The following is a 17,185-nucleotide window of genomic DNA, read 5'->3' as shown; positions in this document are numbered from 1 at the left end:
AAACATGCTCAGATTTTTGCATTAAAAAATTGGGAGTGTACGAATGAATTTTTTATTATATTTTGTATAAAAAGAAAATGTCAATATTTAATTACATGTCATTTGGCTTTTATAATTGTCTCTAAATATTGCGATACTGATTTGATCAGTATCACAATATTTTGAATATATCTATTGACATTTTGTCCCATTCTTCTAGCAACTCCTGTTTTAAAGGGTTTTGTTTCTAATTTTGTCTTTTTAGACTGCTGTTTCGAGTGTGGCCCACAGATGTTCAATGACATTGATGTCGGGAATTGTGGTAGTGTGTATAACTGTTGTTTACAATGAAAAAGACACCACATTTTGACATCATGTGCAGTGTGTTTAGGGTCGTTGTCCAGCTGAAAAATGAAATTTCCATCTAAAAACAAATTTTTAGAATTTTCCATTAAATTGTTGAGAGGTATATCCAAATAAACTATATTTTTCATAATGAAATCTATAAAAACTAGATTTCTTGGTATACAAGAAGTTCAAACCATGACGAAGTCACCATTATTTTTAACTGTATGATGTAAATTTTTTGGATCCAAAGCAGTATTGGGCTTTTCCCATGCATTGTGATAACTGTCACTAAAAAAAAGTTGAATTATACTTTCATCATTAAATATAACTTTCTTCCAAAAGTTATGGGTCTTCAATTGATGAGTTTTTGCAAACACCAAACACTTTTTCTGATTTTGCAAGCTTGTGAATGGTTTCTTTCAAACAACTCGACTTTTATATCCAGCTTGTCTAATTACATTTTGCACAATTTCAGCACTTACACTTCTGCCTATGACTTGAGAAGTTTCTGCAGCAAATTTGAATGACTATATGATTTACTTGGATATACTTTTTCCAATCTAATCTATAAAAGAAATCTATAAAGCAATCTAAAGAAAAGTGCTAAAAATTTGGGTTTAGATGGAAATTTCATTTTTCAGCTGGACAACGACCTCAAACACACTGTACATAATGTCAAAATGTGATGTCTTTTTCATCATAAACAGGAGTTGCACACACTACCATAGTCTCCCGACATCAATATCATTGAATATCTTTTGGCCACACTCAAAACAGAGGTCCAAAAAGACAAAATTAGAAATAAACCCATTTGAAACAAGAGTTGCTAGAAGAACAGGGCAAAATGTCAACAGATATATCGAAAAGTTGATCAAATCAGTACCACAATATTTAGAGGCCATGGGATATCTAATTAAATATTGACATTTTCTTTCTATACAAAATATTAAAGATTTCTTTAGTGTACTCTCAATTTTTTGAGGCAAAAATCTGAGCACTTATTTAAAATGCTTCTGAAACTTTTCAATTTAGAAGTTTTTTGTTGATTGTTCTTTATTTTTAATTTAAATTGAATCAATTATTGTGTGTAAAAATAAAAATATGTTTGCACTTCTCGTTAATGTATTATTTGTATTGAAAGTCGAATTTATCAAATAAAAGTAAGGTGTACTCACAATTGTATGAGCCACTATATATACAAGTCACCTGGGTATTAAATATTCTAATATTAATAAATTCAATATGTATTTATTAGAATTTGCTTACTCTCTGCGGTAAAAAAAAATATTAATGAAATAAATAAATATAAATAAGTTTATTAATTAGTTAATTTAATCTTTCATATTAGATTAAAATTTATTTTTGATGTAATTTTTTTTATTAAACTTTCTTTTTGATCTTGTTTGATACAAAGCTTAATGATAATTTTAAATTATTATTCCTTATTATGTAATGAGTTATGTTTAAAATTTATTTATTTTCCAGACTTGTTGATTGGTTTACTGTGTCACCTTTATGTGTAAGCCTCACTATGTCTCCTTCTGGTGAATATCTAGCTACAGTGCATGCAGGCAGCCCTGGTATCTATTTATGGGCAAATTCTACTCTTTACTCCAATTTGTTACTACATCCATTACCTGAAGCATATAATCCATTACAGCTTGATCTGCCAGTGGTTACAATGGATGGAAGAGATGGTGAGTTTTGCTTCATGTGGCTTCAAAATTTCATATTCAATCTCAAAACCATCATAAATAAGATTTTTATTTTTTAAAAATTGTAATAGCTATATTTCATTATTTTCAGCATGCCATTGTTACTTTTTCCTATATCTAAATTCTTATTAAATTCGTTAATGAATTCTTATTAAATTCTTCTTAAGAATTTAAACAATGAAAGTAAAGTTTTGTCTTATTTTCTAAAATTAACTTTTAATATACTGTGATGTCTGAATAAGATAAACTAAATTCACTGTTTCAAAATTATTATGTATCGTAATATTTGATATGATTTTATGTGAAATGTGCCATTTTTTCACTGAGAATATGTTTTTTTTCTGCATGATTGAATTTTAGTGATGGAATATGAGAAAGGCATATTGTAGTAATTTTTAATATTTAGACATAAAAAGTAGTTGTAAATAGTATATAGCAAAGCTTGTATCCCATAATCAGAGGTTCGGTTTCTGCTATTACTATTCTAACACCTTCTGTTTTCAGCGTAAAATCAAATTATGCTTCTTTATACCATCAAGTTTTATAAAACTGTCTTTTGATTTAATGTTGTAAACATTCATATTAAAATTTATCTATTTACAAGTGAGTTTAAAAAGATTTTTTTCTATAAATGATAAATATTTTTATCAATTAAGTTAGCTCACATGTTTAGCTTTATATAGCCAATTTTTTTGTATGCATTGAGTTTTTAGATAATTTATACTACCATCTTTAACCATAAAAGTTTTATATAAATGATGCTAACTTTATTAGTTATCAAGAATTTTTTTTATTTATATCTCCATTTTATTTATGTTTTATTATTCCTTACCTCTTTTTTATGTGAGGTTCTCTTTCGGTTGAAATCGATATCTTTTGAAGAGAATGAAAAATTATAAAGTTTGTTTGTTTGTTTGTTCTGTGAAGGTATTGATGCTTATAAATCTTTATTTTTACATAAAAAGTATGTTTCCTGAAGTTGCACATTTTTGAAGATTTTTTAATTGATATATCTATATTTACAATGTTTCAATTTATATATCATGTGTTATAAAATTATTTATTCAGTTTTTCAGAATCTAATCAATTTTTATTTTTTCCTAATTTCTGACTCTTTATTCTTTTAGAAAACAGTAAAGATGATGACGAAGCAGAAACAGATAACTTAGTTCCAGAATTTAAATCGCCAGAACAAATTTCTGATGAACTTGTTACACTATCTCTTGTATCTAAATCGCGTTGGCTTAATTTATTAGATTTAGATATAATTAAGGTAATTTATCTTCAACTTTCTTTTATATTAGAAAATTTTTTTGACTGTATTGTCTATATAAATATTTACAACTCGCCGAAAGCATGTTATTGAATTATAGAATTTTTCTAACATCTACAACACTTGATGCATCATGTGATTTCAATTTTCAAACATAAACAATGGAATACAGTTTAATTCATCATTTTGATGAGTTAAATGTCAGTCTCAGTTGTACTAATAAATATTATTAAGGTAATAAATATGAAAATGAAGCATTTGAAGGAAGGCATTCAGGAAGGAGTTTCTAAATACTGAGAATGCTTGAATTTATGTGTACGATCAGAGTGGTGATATTGAAGGGAAGAAACTTCTTTATTAATCTATGTAAAGAACACGATTTTTGGATTTTCTTTACATGTTTTAAAATTTATGTATATTTTAAACTATTTTGTATTCCTAGAAAATGCATGAATCAGTTTTTAAATGACTTCAATTTACTGTTGCTTTTTGACACTTGATTACTTCTTTGTAGAATAATTATTATATATCATTATTATTATTAGTAATTATTTATGTATTTTTCCTGTAAGTATGTATGTCAAGAAAATGCATATTGAATTCACTGTGGACTTTCGCAAGTAATACATTGAATAGTTAAAGGTTTTAAAAATTAAAGCAATAATAAATTATGAAATAATAGTGAATATCAACATCAATTCATTCAAAATATCACCTAATTTTTAGAGAGTTGAAAAAGTTTCTATCAGTGTCATGAAGCAACTAAAAGAATCTGATTTTGTTTTTGGTTTTTAACTTTTTACAGAAAAGAAATTACTTTATAAATGTAAATTACTGAAATTGAATGTAAGAGATAAATGTTACTTTTAGTTAGAAACTTTCCATAAAAACTTTTAAAAAATTAATGTGTTGTGAAATGCTGTTAATGCGAAAGTTAAAAAATTAACGATTCTTTCTTTCTTAATTTCTTAAAAAGAAGCAAATATTCATGTACATATTTAATGAAATTTGCTGAGTTTTATACCTTACATTTGTTTACTTATGAAAACAAATATGATGTAATTTTCTATTCCTCTCTTATTCTATATAACTTTATTTCAAAGAATTTCTGAAATGGAAGTGTACTGTTTTCTTCTGAATACAGCTTATTTTAGTGTAATAAAATAATTTTAGATATGCAATGGAAATACTTTCATAAGGTTTTGAATAAAAAAAACTTTCAGAGAGAGGGACATTTAAAAAACTTCAATCTTTGTGAAAAATATCCATCAATTACTAATTATATTCTATGTTTATTTTTGTATAAAAATGGATAATTTCTTGCCTAATTTAATGCATTTCATAATAATGCAATAGTTTTATAATCAAAACTATTGTATTATTGTTTTTTGCTAAATAAATTTAAAAAGTACTTATTTTTGAAGAAAAAAGTTCTAAGGGAGAATAGAGCATCCTAGCATGTGTTACATTGTTAACCTATTGCATACCACATAGATAACTCCGAGACATGTGTCAGGGGCTGCAGGTTTTTGGACAAATTGCACTTTATTTAAATCATTATAACTACAGAACATAATACATTTTAGAAAATAAAACTGAAACAAGAAATCTCGCAAGTGGCCTTTGACAGATAATTTTCTAAATGCAGGAAAACTCATGAATGGTATGCAATGAGTTAACAGGTAAATGGAATTGGTTACCATCATAATGTAATTATCTAATAATTGACTTTAAAATGATTCATGTGGAATTGCAACATATTTCTTTAACACATTTAAAGAAATATGCCGCAATTAAATTAACCTTATTTGCAGCATATTTCTTTGAAATATTTAAAGTGTGTGTTTGTGTAAATATTGTATTATAAGTATTTGTGTTATACTTATGAAAATGAATGAATTGTATATATATCAACTGAATTAACTACATGGATACTATTTTGCTTACAATTTAAAAAAAAAAAATATTAAATGTACAACCACTAACATTTTATTTCATTCGTTAAATTTGTGCCACCAAATTTATTTCTCATTGATTGAAGCATTCATGCATAGATAGATGCTGTTTGAAACAAACAAAATGTTTAAAATTCTAATCAGGTTAGTTATAATAATTTTCCTTATAGCTGTTATTATTGTAGTTTGTGCTTTAAAAAGGTACAAAGGTTAAAAAAGGGGGGGGGGAATGTTAAAATAAATAAAATAAAATAAATGCTGCAATAAAAGGAGATGTTGTCCTGCCAATGCAAAAGCTAACTCAAAAAAAAATCTCCTATTTTAAATTTCTGTCATAGCAACAGATAATTTTGTTTTGAAATTTCCCCTTTAACTTCTTTTTATAATTTGAGTTTTATTAAAAGAATTTATTTTGACGTTTCAGTTATTTTATCAATAAAAGGTGCTCAGAGAATTTTCATTAGCTTCTATATTTTAAATTAATAAGCTTAATAGGAGCAATTCAGAAAGTTATTTTAATCCCTTAATTCCCTTGGACACATGCACACACTCAATTTTCAAAACATTTGTGTATTTATTACCACTAATATAAATTTATTTTAACAAAATATCTTCCTGTTTAAGTTTTACTAGTCCTATAACTATTGCAACTGGTTTAAATTATATTATATCTACATGAAGGATTTACTTATGCGCACTGGTATATAAGAATTAGGGATTTTGTTGGTAATTAAATTTTTAATCCTCTCTTTGCGCACAATATTCATTAATGTATTATTATTATTATTATTCAGCGTCGTAATAAACCCAAAGAGCCTGTTCAAGTGCCCAAGAATGCTCCTTTCTTCTTACCCGTGGTCTCTGGTTTAAAACCCACATTCTTGGTTGAAGAATCTGATAACTGGAAAGAAAAAGTAAGTTATCCCCTGGGGTGAAATTTTTACATTGCTCATTTCAATTTTTTGAAAACTTAGTGAATACTCTTTGATGGGTTAGTTTTCAAATGTTTCGTAACATGTAATGAAATGCATATATGATATTTAATATAAAATGTATGTATTTCTATTTATTTTGTTTATTCTGATTTTAATTAATCTTATTGTATTCTAAATTGTCAGAGATTTAAATACCTCATAAATGTTACTTATTTGCTTTTATACCTACATATAGTTTTAAATCAAAAGAATTAATAAAGCATTATTATTTATTGTAATTAAGAAAATAAATCATTAATTTTCATAAAATTGGCTTTTTGTTTTTTTAATTGCAAAATAATTAAATTGTAAGATATTGATTTAGTGATAATTTTGAAATATTAGATCCCTTACCCTATATACAATGAAATTAATTTTTGCTACCATATTAAGTTCAGTTATTTATTTACAGAGGGAAAAATCTAACATCCTGGATGTAATGCAACATAAATCAGAATTCTATAAATTACTTTACAAATGCAATGGAACTGAAAATTGTGAGTTGAACTTTTTATTTTTATATGCAATTTTATTTTTTAATAAGAAGGTTCTTGCATAAAGAGGTATCATTAAGATTTTTTTTTAATCATTTATACTAAAATAAAAGTTGATTTCTATATTTTTGGGTGTGCCACAATAGCTTAGTGGTTTTGAGACTGAGGAGCTCTAGCTGTGAATCTGATTCCACTAAAAGATACACCATGCATCCAGGCCTGCTACTTGCTAAATCTGATAGATTGGATCAGGCAGTTCTCCTGTTGGTTTGGTGTAAAAGTTTGGAGAAGGGGGGATAGCACTAGCATTGCTTTTATATAAGATGTTAATATATTTAAACTAAACTAAAACTAACCCATATTTTTGAAAGTAATATTCTAAATATATTAGAGTTCCAATTATATGAATTTTCTAATGAAATAAATCAATTTTGTGTGGAAGGAAAAGGGGGGGGGGGTAGGAAAATAATGTGCATTCTGTGTCTCTTTGATGTGCTTTTTTCAATTTAACAAAGCTATTTTTAGCAACTAAAATGGATTGCATATACTACTATGATCACAAAGTACTCAGATTGGCGACATGAAAAAACGGTATTAATTTGTTGTTTTGCCTTCAAAGTAATCTCTTTTGATTGAAATGACTTCTACCTTCATTTTTCCAAATTATCAAAGCATGTCTTAAAGCCATATCTGTGAATCCTCTTCAGAGTTTGTTGTAAGTTTTCTTTTATTGAATTAGTGGGACCAAAACAGTTACCAAGAAGAGTCAATTTCAAAAATGGAAATAAGAAAAAGGACATAGTACCGTATCAGGTGAATATGGAGCTTGTGGGGCGGAAATGTTTGATTAAAAATTCATGAATAATAATTGCACTGTTGGAAAGTGTGTCATTGTGGCATAAAAGTCTTGGCTTTTCTTGCCATTTTTTACTTATTGCTTTATGCAAACGATGCAAAACACTCAAGTAATAATCCTTTATTGATTGTCTGGTTAGTTGGTAAAATTCACGCATATATATATAAACAAGCAATCAATGCTACTTTGATTTTTCAGTGACTTTCCTGGGGTCTTGCTACACTTTTCAAGTGCAATTCACTTGATTGTTGAGCTGTTTCTTAATCAGAAACATATTTCAAGTTCCATCACTGGTAGTAATGCATATTAGAAAGAAATCTTCTGAAAAAGGAGTTCATGAACCTTATTGCAAGTTGTTTTGACAAATTCAAAGTTCATGAAGTAACTCAAGAAACTACGCTCTCAATCCTAAATCATCTTTTCAAACTGAAAAATTAAAATAGGAACCAAATGATATAGAAACTTGTTCAATAATGACAAACAGTAATCATAAAGCACCAGTTTTCTGATATTATAGATATCTTGATCATTAATTGAACTCGATGGTTTATTGGATTGCAGTTCTTTTATAAAGTATTCTCTATCATTTTGTTACCAATCAAATATTATTGCTTTTGATAAGCGGTCATTTTTAAAAGCTTTTTACAAAATTTTAAAAGCTTTTGCGACAGAATTTCACTGCGAAAATAAACTTTAATGCATATTCTTAGCTCGGTAACATTTGCTTTTCAGAAAATCGGTGAAAATTCTTCTCATTCAAAACAATTTATTTTTGGATTTTAATTCATATGTCTGTTTGCAAGGAATCTTCATATATAATTTAATTTTTGCTTTTCTTATGTGTATCTTCCAATTTTCTATAGCTTATATTTGTTGAATTTATTTTGTCATCTTTTTAATTTAATTTCGATTGCTGGAATTTTATGCTCTTTAATTAACTATATTTGTAGCTTGCTCATTGAATTAAATTAGTTAAATGGAATTTATTATTTTACTTGTTATAGCTGCTTTTTCATAGAAATGCATGTACTTTTTCTGACAAGCATAAGTATAAATAAGCACAAAATTACAATAAATTTAGTATTTGCCATTCCTTGTGTAAATAAAAATGTTATTGAGTCAAATTTTGAAAATATGTAAACCCTCTCCACTCTCCCTAAAGTTTCTGAATAATAATAATAATGATAATAAAATGAATTATAATATAATATTTTGAAAATCTGTTAATCATATATTATTGCTTATTTACTTTAAGGCATAGCTTTTCCATGTTAGTAATTTTTTTTTTTTTTTTTTTTTTATAGATGACATGGTTATGGATAAATTGAAAGAAATGAATCCATCAAAAATAGATGTTGAAATTCGTTGTCTCGGTCCAGAAAATGGTGGTTCTAAACTGTTTATGGAATATTTTCTTAAAACTTTATCTGAATCGCTAAAGACAAAGAGAAATTTTGAATTAATACATTCATATTTAGCATTGTTTCTGCAGGTGAGAACAATTGTTTTAAAAAACAGTCATGAAAGCTATTAGTTTTAATATTTATTATATTTTTCAGTACAAAAGCTCATATTGGTCTCTCTAAAAGAAGAGAAAAAAATTTTTTTATGATGTTGCTTACATTATAGCCTACATAAATAAAATTGATGTTTCAAGGTTACAGATTTTTTCACTCTCCCCTTTTCTGTTACCAGGGTTTCAATAAATCTTACTTTTACCTTGTGCCTGAACGTTTCAGTTAGAAACTAGAATAGGAAACAAAAAGTTAGATGCTCTGGCTACTATTTGAATGCTCGTATATTACTAAAATGATGATTTTCTATAATGTTTTAATAATGATTATAGATATAACATATTTATTTTTGTTGTTAAAAATTGAAATGTATAAGCAAACAGTATCAAAGGATCAACAGTATAAAAGGATTATAAACATAAAAGTCTAATGTAAAAGTTCTTGACAAAAAACTTCATCTTAGCTCTCACTGAAATTGCTTTTACTGTCATCTTGTCAATTAATCTCAAACTTTTTCATTACATCGTCTCTAGCTCTACATTTAACGAAATTTCCTTGTAAATTCTCTGTGTGTTTTGTACATTTTTCCAGTCATCTGATTTTACATTTAGTTGGAGCAATTTTCTTATATCTTTAATTTTCAAAATGTTATTATTTTACAGTTTCGCCTTTCACCTGTGCCCAAATAAGTTATATTGCATTTTAGTCACAATGATAGGGGAAGAATCTCACCACGTCATCTCTAGACAATTACTTTAAGCATCAACCTCATATGCTCTGTATTTTTCTTTGTTCTCTTTTACAACATTCAGTAGTGATAGTCTGGTTTTAGTAGTCTTATGAGGAATATTTTTGTTTAGAAACCATGTTACATTGTCAGATTTTTTTTTTTTTTTTTCCCCATCTTTACAGAGAGAATTTTTTTTTTTTTTTTTTTTTTTTTTTTTTTTTCTGCATATGTAAAATAATAGCTAGCATTGTCTATAATAATGGTGGATGGTTCGTCCAATCTTCTTAGTAAATTCCAGAAACCACTCTTTAAAAACTTCACTATTCATCTCTTCATGATTGCCAATTGTACTTTTTATTTGAAATACAAGTTGTGTGGACGAAATAAAGCTTTGATCAACAGACCCAATATGACAAATAATCAATTTTGATCCTTTCCCCAATGGACCTTTTACGCCTTCTTGGCTAGTGAAACTTTGCCAAATAAATTTGGGTGAATGACTAGTATTTACCCAAGTTTCACCAAAATATATTATTGGCTTGTATAAAGAATCATTTCTCATATAGTGCATTTTTTCAAAAACCTCTTACAAGAAACCATATTACTTCTTTCCGTTAAAAACTGCACTTTTTGTAAGAAATTCCCAAATGTTTCAAAATTATTCACAATAATTTAGCACATCTAGAAAAACTGATTTTCTTCTGTTAAGCAAGCTGTTAAATTTATCACTGTTAGATAATTACCACTGTCATAAAATTCTTGTACAGTTTGGTTTATGATGCTTTTATCAAATCTGTAATAAGTTTTGTTTGTGGATTTCCTTTCCTGAGCAATTTGAAAACTGGCATATTTAAAAATTCAGCAACTGCTGTCATATCAGCCCTTGCATAAATTCGCTGTACAACTCACTGTGCTGTAGGAAATGCCCCACATTTCGGTAGTTACCTTTTGCATCTGTAAAAACAATTCTTTTAACAGAGAATTTGGTTTAGATGACATGAACTCTTTTAAGTAACTATACCTACACATTGTAGGCAACCCTCTTTGATTGTCTCCTGACAGCAGGGCTGTTCATCATAGCGGAGCTTAAAAAACAAACCTTTAGCGCTATTTTGTGAAAATGAACTAACATGTAACAAACAGCAAGACATCAAGCTGTAATGAGCCCACCGAGAGGGAGAAGGCAGGAAACTTCCAGAACTCTTTAACAATTGTGTAAAAAGAAGGGGGTGGAGAAGAGTGGCTGTTGCCAAGACGAGAAAGTAGGAAAAATGACCTTGATACACATATTATATTCACATAGACTGCAATATCCTTTAATATTATCCGAGACATCGAGTAATATTTTAAATGTTTTTATTTTTTTTTATTTTAAGAAATAATTAAATTGTGTATTTATTTATCTGTGAATGCTTAAACTAAATATGAGACATGCATTTTCTTCAGAATTTTCAAGTACTTTATATAAAAATTATGCTCAGTTTTATATGTCAAATTATTTCTTTTAAACTATAATGACAACATTTTTTAAAAATCTTGCATAGCAATGAAGTGGAATTTTACATAATATACTTTTATCATTTTCACCCTCCTGATTAAGAATTTTAAAATATTTTTTTTTTATGCAGATTCATTATGAAACAGTATCTAAGTCAGACAAAATGGTTGGAATTTTACAAGAAATCAAACAGGACAGATCATGGGAAAATTTAAGAGAAAAAATAAATTATTGTCTCTGTCTTGGAAACTATACTAGAAGTGCTGTAATATAATGATGCATTTGTTGTATACATATGTATCATATGTGTACATAGTATTTTGTATGTTATAAATGTGATAATAATTATCACAAATTATTTTGTAAATATTTTTTTATATAAAAATAACATGCATATTTTTATGAAAAATAAAAAATGACATTTTAACAGAGTCTGTATAAATAATATATATTAAAATCCTATGTCTGTAGAATCTGTTTTAACAGATCAATTTGAAATAAATTATTTCAAAGATTTGTTTAATATTCAAGAGGAAAAACTGCATAATTAACATAGTAAAATGAAAAAGGAAATTGGTTTTAATTTATTATTATTATTTTGCTTCTTAAACTTGAAATGCGATGTAATGTCTTAACAGCCTTAGAATATCTTGGTTGGCTTTTCATAATAAATCTTTAGTGTTTTGCTTGTATTCTATCTATGTTGTTTATAGCCCTTTTATACATCTGAGTTATTGTATTACTGTTCATACTTTATTGTGGCAATCTGTCTCTAATTAGAATTTCTAAATTAATTATGGATGCATAACTGAAGAATCTCAGGCTGAAGCTAAATTTGTGTAGTTAAAATATGAAATTTAGAAGGATGGTGAGTTTTAAATGTCATAATGAAGCTTTTATAGTAAAAAAGTATAAATGCAAAAATTTAAATATCTGATGCTTATTTATTGATATGAATTTTTAAAAATACTTTAATAATTTATTTTAAAAGTCATATCTTTTATTACTGATGTTGAAATAATTATGATAAATGACAAATTAATTACTATAGAAAAATTTATATCAAAAATATACTAATAGGCTATAAAAATTTTTAAAAAATGTTATAAATATTTTAGTTACAGTAAAAATTTCCAAAAACATGGAAATATTAATTTTGCTGTTAATGAAAACAAAATAGCATATAATACATTATTTTTTGTATGTCTTAAATGTTAATAGTAAGTACATAAGTTAATAGTAATTACATAATAGTAACTAATATGACAACCTTCCCCTTGAGCAAATTTTTTATTCATCTGATATCTGGGATTAGAATTTTACATCTTGTTTGATATGTTTGAGTTGATATCGAATGCATAAGCTGCTTATGGATCTTTTTAAATTCGTCCTTGTAAGGATGGTAATTTTTTTATAGTGACCTTTTGTTAAATGATTAGTCATAATCTATGGAAAATTTTTGTCCTAAATACTAGTCACAATTATCCATTACTGGAAGGATTTTCATGATATACATTTCATAAATTTCTTTTGAAATGTATACATACACAGACACACATATACACAAAAAGTTACTAAAGCAGTATTCATATTTCTTCATTCTTTTTAAAGTACAGGGTGCGTAGTGAGAAACTGCTGCAAAATTAAGTACTTTTAAGCATCTTTGTAAAACTGCATGTTTTCCAAGCATAGTATTTTTTCTGTTTTATAATAATACATATTTTTTATTGAAAAAATTTCTTAAAATTAATTTTAATACTTATTTTTTAATTTTTAATATCTATTTCTGTATTTGCTCAACATCTTCTATTGTGAAATTATGTCTTTTTGGATTTGACAAAACCATAGAAATGATCATAAAAATGAAAACTCTCTCTATCAAAAAAATTAAGTCAACATTTATAAGATTAACAATAAAGATCTCTGAACTTTTTCAACATTTCTGGAAATATCAATAGTGATGTAGAAGCTCAACATGACCATAAATTTTCTATTTGAATTTTATACAAGCAACAGAATTGAGATTCAATGTGGCTGGGATGGAAAGAGTCATTTCTCTCTGCATTGACTCATTCTATTAAGTAATTTTATATGCAGTCTTATAAATCGAAGAACTAAAGCAATCCTATGGCCATCATCATATGACTGGAAAAATTGCCTTGAAATTCATGATAGAACAATACCATGTTCTAAACGAATTTTTTAAATCATTTTTTAATAGAAAATAATAGCAACACTCACAAATGATCAGACTAAAAAGAAATTGTCTTACCACCTCTTATTTCTTAAGTGTAGTAAGTCATCTTTGGACGTTTAACGTTCCTAAAATTTAATAAGCCTTTTTTTTTTAACCTATAAGCAAGGATTATTATTTTATAAAAAAAAAATTACTGAAGAAATGTTAAATGTATTTTATGAAGAAATATGAAAATGCTTTAATAAATCCCAGTTTTCATAAATAATGGAAACAAATTCATGACAAAAAAAAAAAAAGTCAGCTCTGAAAAAGAAAAGCGAAATAGAAGCAAAACAAAAATAAGTCAACGGGAGACTTTCTCAGTTACTGCCTTCCTGGCATTGACTTACAATAGTTACAAAATATTAGCCGTAGAACTGAATTAAACATTTTTATTGATTCTATCCTGTGATTGTTGGCAAGTGTTTTGGGATTCATCTTTGGCAGGCGGTCGAAAGTATCCGAAAAGCGAATGAGGGTTTTAGACACATTTTTCCCAACTGATTAAAACAAATAATTTGACTCAAAACTAGACTTATAGTCACAAAATCACTTACCCAATTCGATATATTTAAGTCATTTGCATTTGTTGAGTTATCGCGTTTACATGTTTCTGAAGGTACAGACCGACATACAGTGAACCCCTTGTTGGATTTAGTTCGAAATTTGATAGGTGTTTATACTACAAATGTAAAATCTATACCGAAATCTTTGTTTTGTACTAACTTATATTTGAGCATTTGGACAGACAAACAGACTTCCTGTAAATGGATGTTGCTGAAAATTTGATCGAAATCTACAAGTCTGGCGTGAAGACCGCAACGCTCAGAGTGTTTTTGCGTTATCTTTGTCACAGACAGATATTTTCTGAAATCTGTTGTTCGAATTCAAGGAGGTTTCAAACGTGGAGATTCTTTAAAATCTCTAGTTCGAATTCTTTGACGATTGCAGTATTTTCTCTAAATTTTATGTACGAGAAGGTAAAAAAATGCCAATGGAAGCACTTTTTAAAAAAGGATTTCTTGAACCGAGCCCTTGATCATATCTTGCATTGGTTCAAAATTTATCAAATAAAGAATTTTGTTCAATAGACTGCTTAAAAATTTTTAAAGTTTAAATAAAAATAAAGAAAGCCTCTTTTTTTTTCCTTCTTTTTTAACTGCAAAATAATGTCATTTAAGGATTCGAAGAAGCAATATTATTTTGAGTTTTATTATAATAAAAATCATAGTTATAAACTGTGACCAAAACTAATTTCACAAAAATTATTAAAACTAATATATATATAATTGGAAAGCTATTCTTTTTTAAACCTTTAAAACGGTGTTAAAATCTTTGTGCGATAATGTGTTATGATAAAAACATGTTAAATTCTATTTTTAAAAAAAAATTAAACTTCGAATTAAAAGTTTGAGAAATGCGTTCTTAGAGGGCCAAATTTCCTGTTCTTAACTTCAATGGCTTTATGCTGGACTTTGCTCAGTGCAAGTCTTTATATATTGAGAGAGATTTCACTGGGGGAAAAATTTCTATAAGAGTTATAAAAAGAAAAGAAAAATCATTATAAAATCAGAGAATCTAAAACCTGAATTTAAAAAAAATAAAGTTTATTTCTTTCAAAAATTATCAGATTTAGCAGTTCCTTTTTTTTTTTTTTTTTTCTTCCTCTTAAAAAAATTGACGAGATTAGTCAACAAATAAAAATGTTCAAATGGATGGAGACATTCAAAAAACGCCACGAAAGACATTAAAAATGTAAGGCTTGAAGTTAAAATTTCATTATACAGGATTTCACGTGATTGACTAATGTAATTAATTACGATTCAATATAGTACAATTGAATACCTGTAGCAGATCGTTCAAGCGTTTGCTCTTAAACGACATATTAATGAGAATGATGATCAAATATGTTATTGTTTTTAAAGCAGCTTTTCCCACATTCGATATACTGTTTTGACGCATTAAATTCATCTGAGTGTTGTTGTTTTTTTCGTTGATCAGACAATATCGCATATTCTTGTTTAACAATACTTAAAAGTTTAAATATATAGTTACCAGACAAAACTTAAATACTTCAACATCTAAAACATAAAAAATTGAAGTTCGAACGTTTTTTTGATTCTCAATAAATATGGTACAGTACGCATTTCGTACTGATCCTTCCGGATAACTATTCCAGTATTTTATAAGTGACAATGTACATTGTTGGGAAAAAAAGAAAATATAAACGGAGGGGGGGGGAGAAAGAATCGCTAAGCGCTATCTTAATATATGCTGGGGCCCCTGGAAAATTCCTTCGAATTCTTCCCTTTTGTTGGTTTACTATCTTGACACATCCGGTAAACAAAACTTTAAGATCATTATTTCGAATTATCCAATTCAACTTGTGGGAAAACAAAATCCTATCTTCGTTCTTCACGAGAAAATTAAGCAATTTTTAAGGACCTTTTCTGAAAATTAAGCACTTTTAAGGTGCTTAAAAATGGTTTTCAAATTTAAGCCCTTTTTATGATGCTACGCACCTTTATGCAGTAAGTAAATTTCTTTCAAAATTTACAATTTGTCATACAATGATAATGACTGTCATATCAGTCTATAGCAACTGTTGATTATTGTTATATCTGAAGTCCTCTTCAAAATATTTTTCCTGGTTTCACATTTGTGTTTACTATACCATCACAAACTGCAAATGAAAGAACTGACATTTCATTATAAATGCTGCCTTATGTTTCCTAAACTAATGTTTTAGAATTATTGCTATTCTCATCCTGTGATCTTAACTGAAAACCAAGGGAGACAATACGGATAAAAACATTGTTTCCAAGAATGATTTAGATTCTTCAGAAATAAGAATTACAGAATAACATAATTCTTTAGATACAATTTACTTTCAAATTGGTTTTTGTTAACTATTAATAACTAAGTGCAATAAATTTTTTGTATAAATACTTGAAATGGTTGAATGAACAAATAATGTGGGGAAAATTCAATTTTACTACTGTTTTCCCAGTATTAATATATCTCACATTTGAAAAAATTCTTTAAAGAAAGCATTCTATTCTAGCAAAAAGAGTAAGAACTTAAAAAATAAAATTTGAAATCAAGACAATAGGATAAAATTAAGCTTTCTGCAGATTATTATTTGCTAACATGGTAAAATTACATTCTATCCATAATTGTGTTTATTTGTATGTAGATTAAAAATGTTTTCTAAATTTATTGACTGAAATAAAAATTTCACAAAAATTCAAACTGTTTATTCAAGTATTTAAAACATAGATGAGATGTTTTCAGAATATAAGCTTTAATCATTAAATGCTTTTCAACTTATATATATGTTGTATTATTTGGTAAATCAAAATTTGGCCATCTCGCAATGAATTAATTGTGAGATATAGAACTCTGTTTAGAAGAAATCTGGCATTTCGAGGCTGTCAGATGGCAAATACATTCATCGTAATGATTATAATAATATGATAGATATATTTTCGCCCAATAGAAAATGCTTGAAAGCATTCATTCAAATTAAAAATAATTTAAAATTTTCATTCATAAAAAGATTTCAATATTGAATGAAGATTATTTTTAAAAGACAGCAATAAAACAAAATAGA

General features: G+C 27.1%; 1 protein-coding gene across 1 annotated transcript in view; it reads left to right on the top strand.

Annotated features, from left to right (window-relative positions):
* Positions 1-11,765, top strand: part of LOC129988655 (WD repeat-containing protein 36-like) — a 57,375-nt gene extending 45,610 nt beyond the window's left edge. Inside the window, exons 15-20 of the mRNA XM_056096926.1 lie at positions 1,813-2,024; positions 3,170-3,315; positions 6,065-6,184; positions 6,657-6,741; positions 8,899-9,086; positions 11,467-11,765. Coding sequence (XP_055952901.1) covers positions 1,813-2,024; positions 3,170-3,315; positions 6,065-6,184; positions 6,657-6,741; positions 8,899-9,086; positions 11,467-11,610 — 895 coding nt within the window. The 3' untranslated portion in view covers positions 11,611-11,765. The remainder of the gene's footprint in view (positions 1-1,812; positions 2,025-3,169; positions 3,316-6,064; positions 6,185-6,656; positions 6,742-8,898; positions 9,087-11,466) is intronic.
* The last annotated feature ends 5,420 nt before the right edge of the window (positions 11,766-17,185 follow it).

The sequence above is a fragment of the Argiope bruennichi genome, chromosome 10, assembly GCF_947563725.1.
Source record: "Argiope bruennichi chromosome 10, qqArgBrue1.1, whole genome shotgun sequence".
In the NCBI taxonomy this organism is placed as follows: Eukaryota; Metazoa; Arthropoda; class Arachnida; order Araneae; family Araneidae; genus Argiope; species Argiope bruennichi.
The sequence above is the reverse complement of the archived record's forward strand: the minus strand, read 5'-3'. Positions and strand labels throughout refer to the sequence as shown.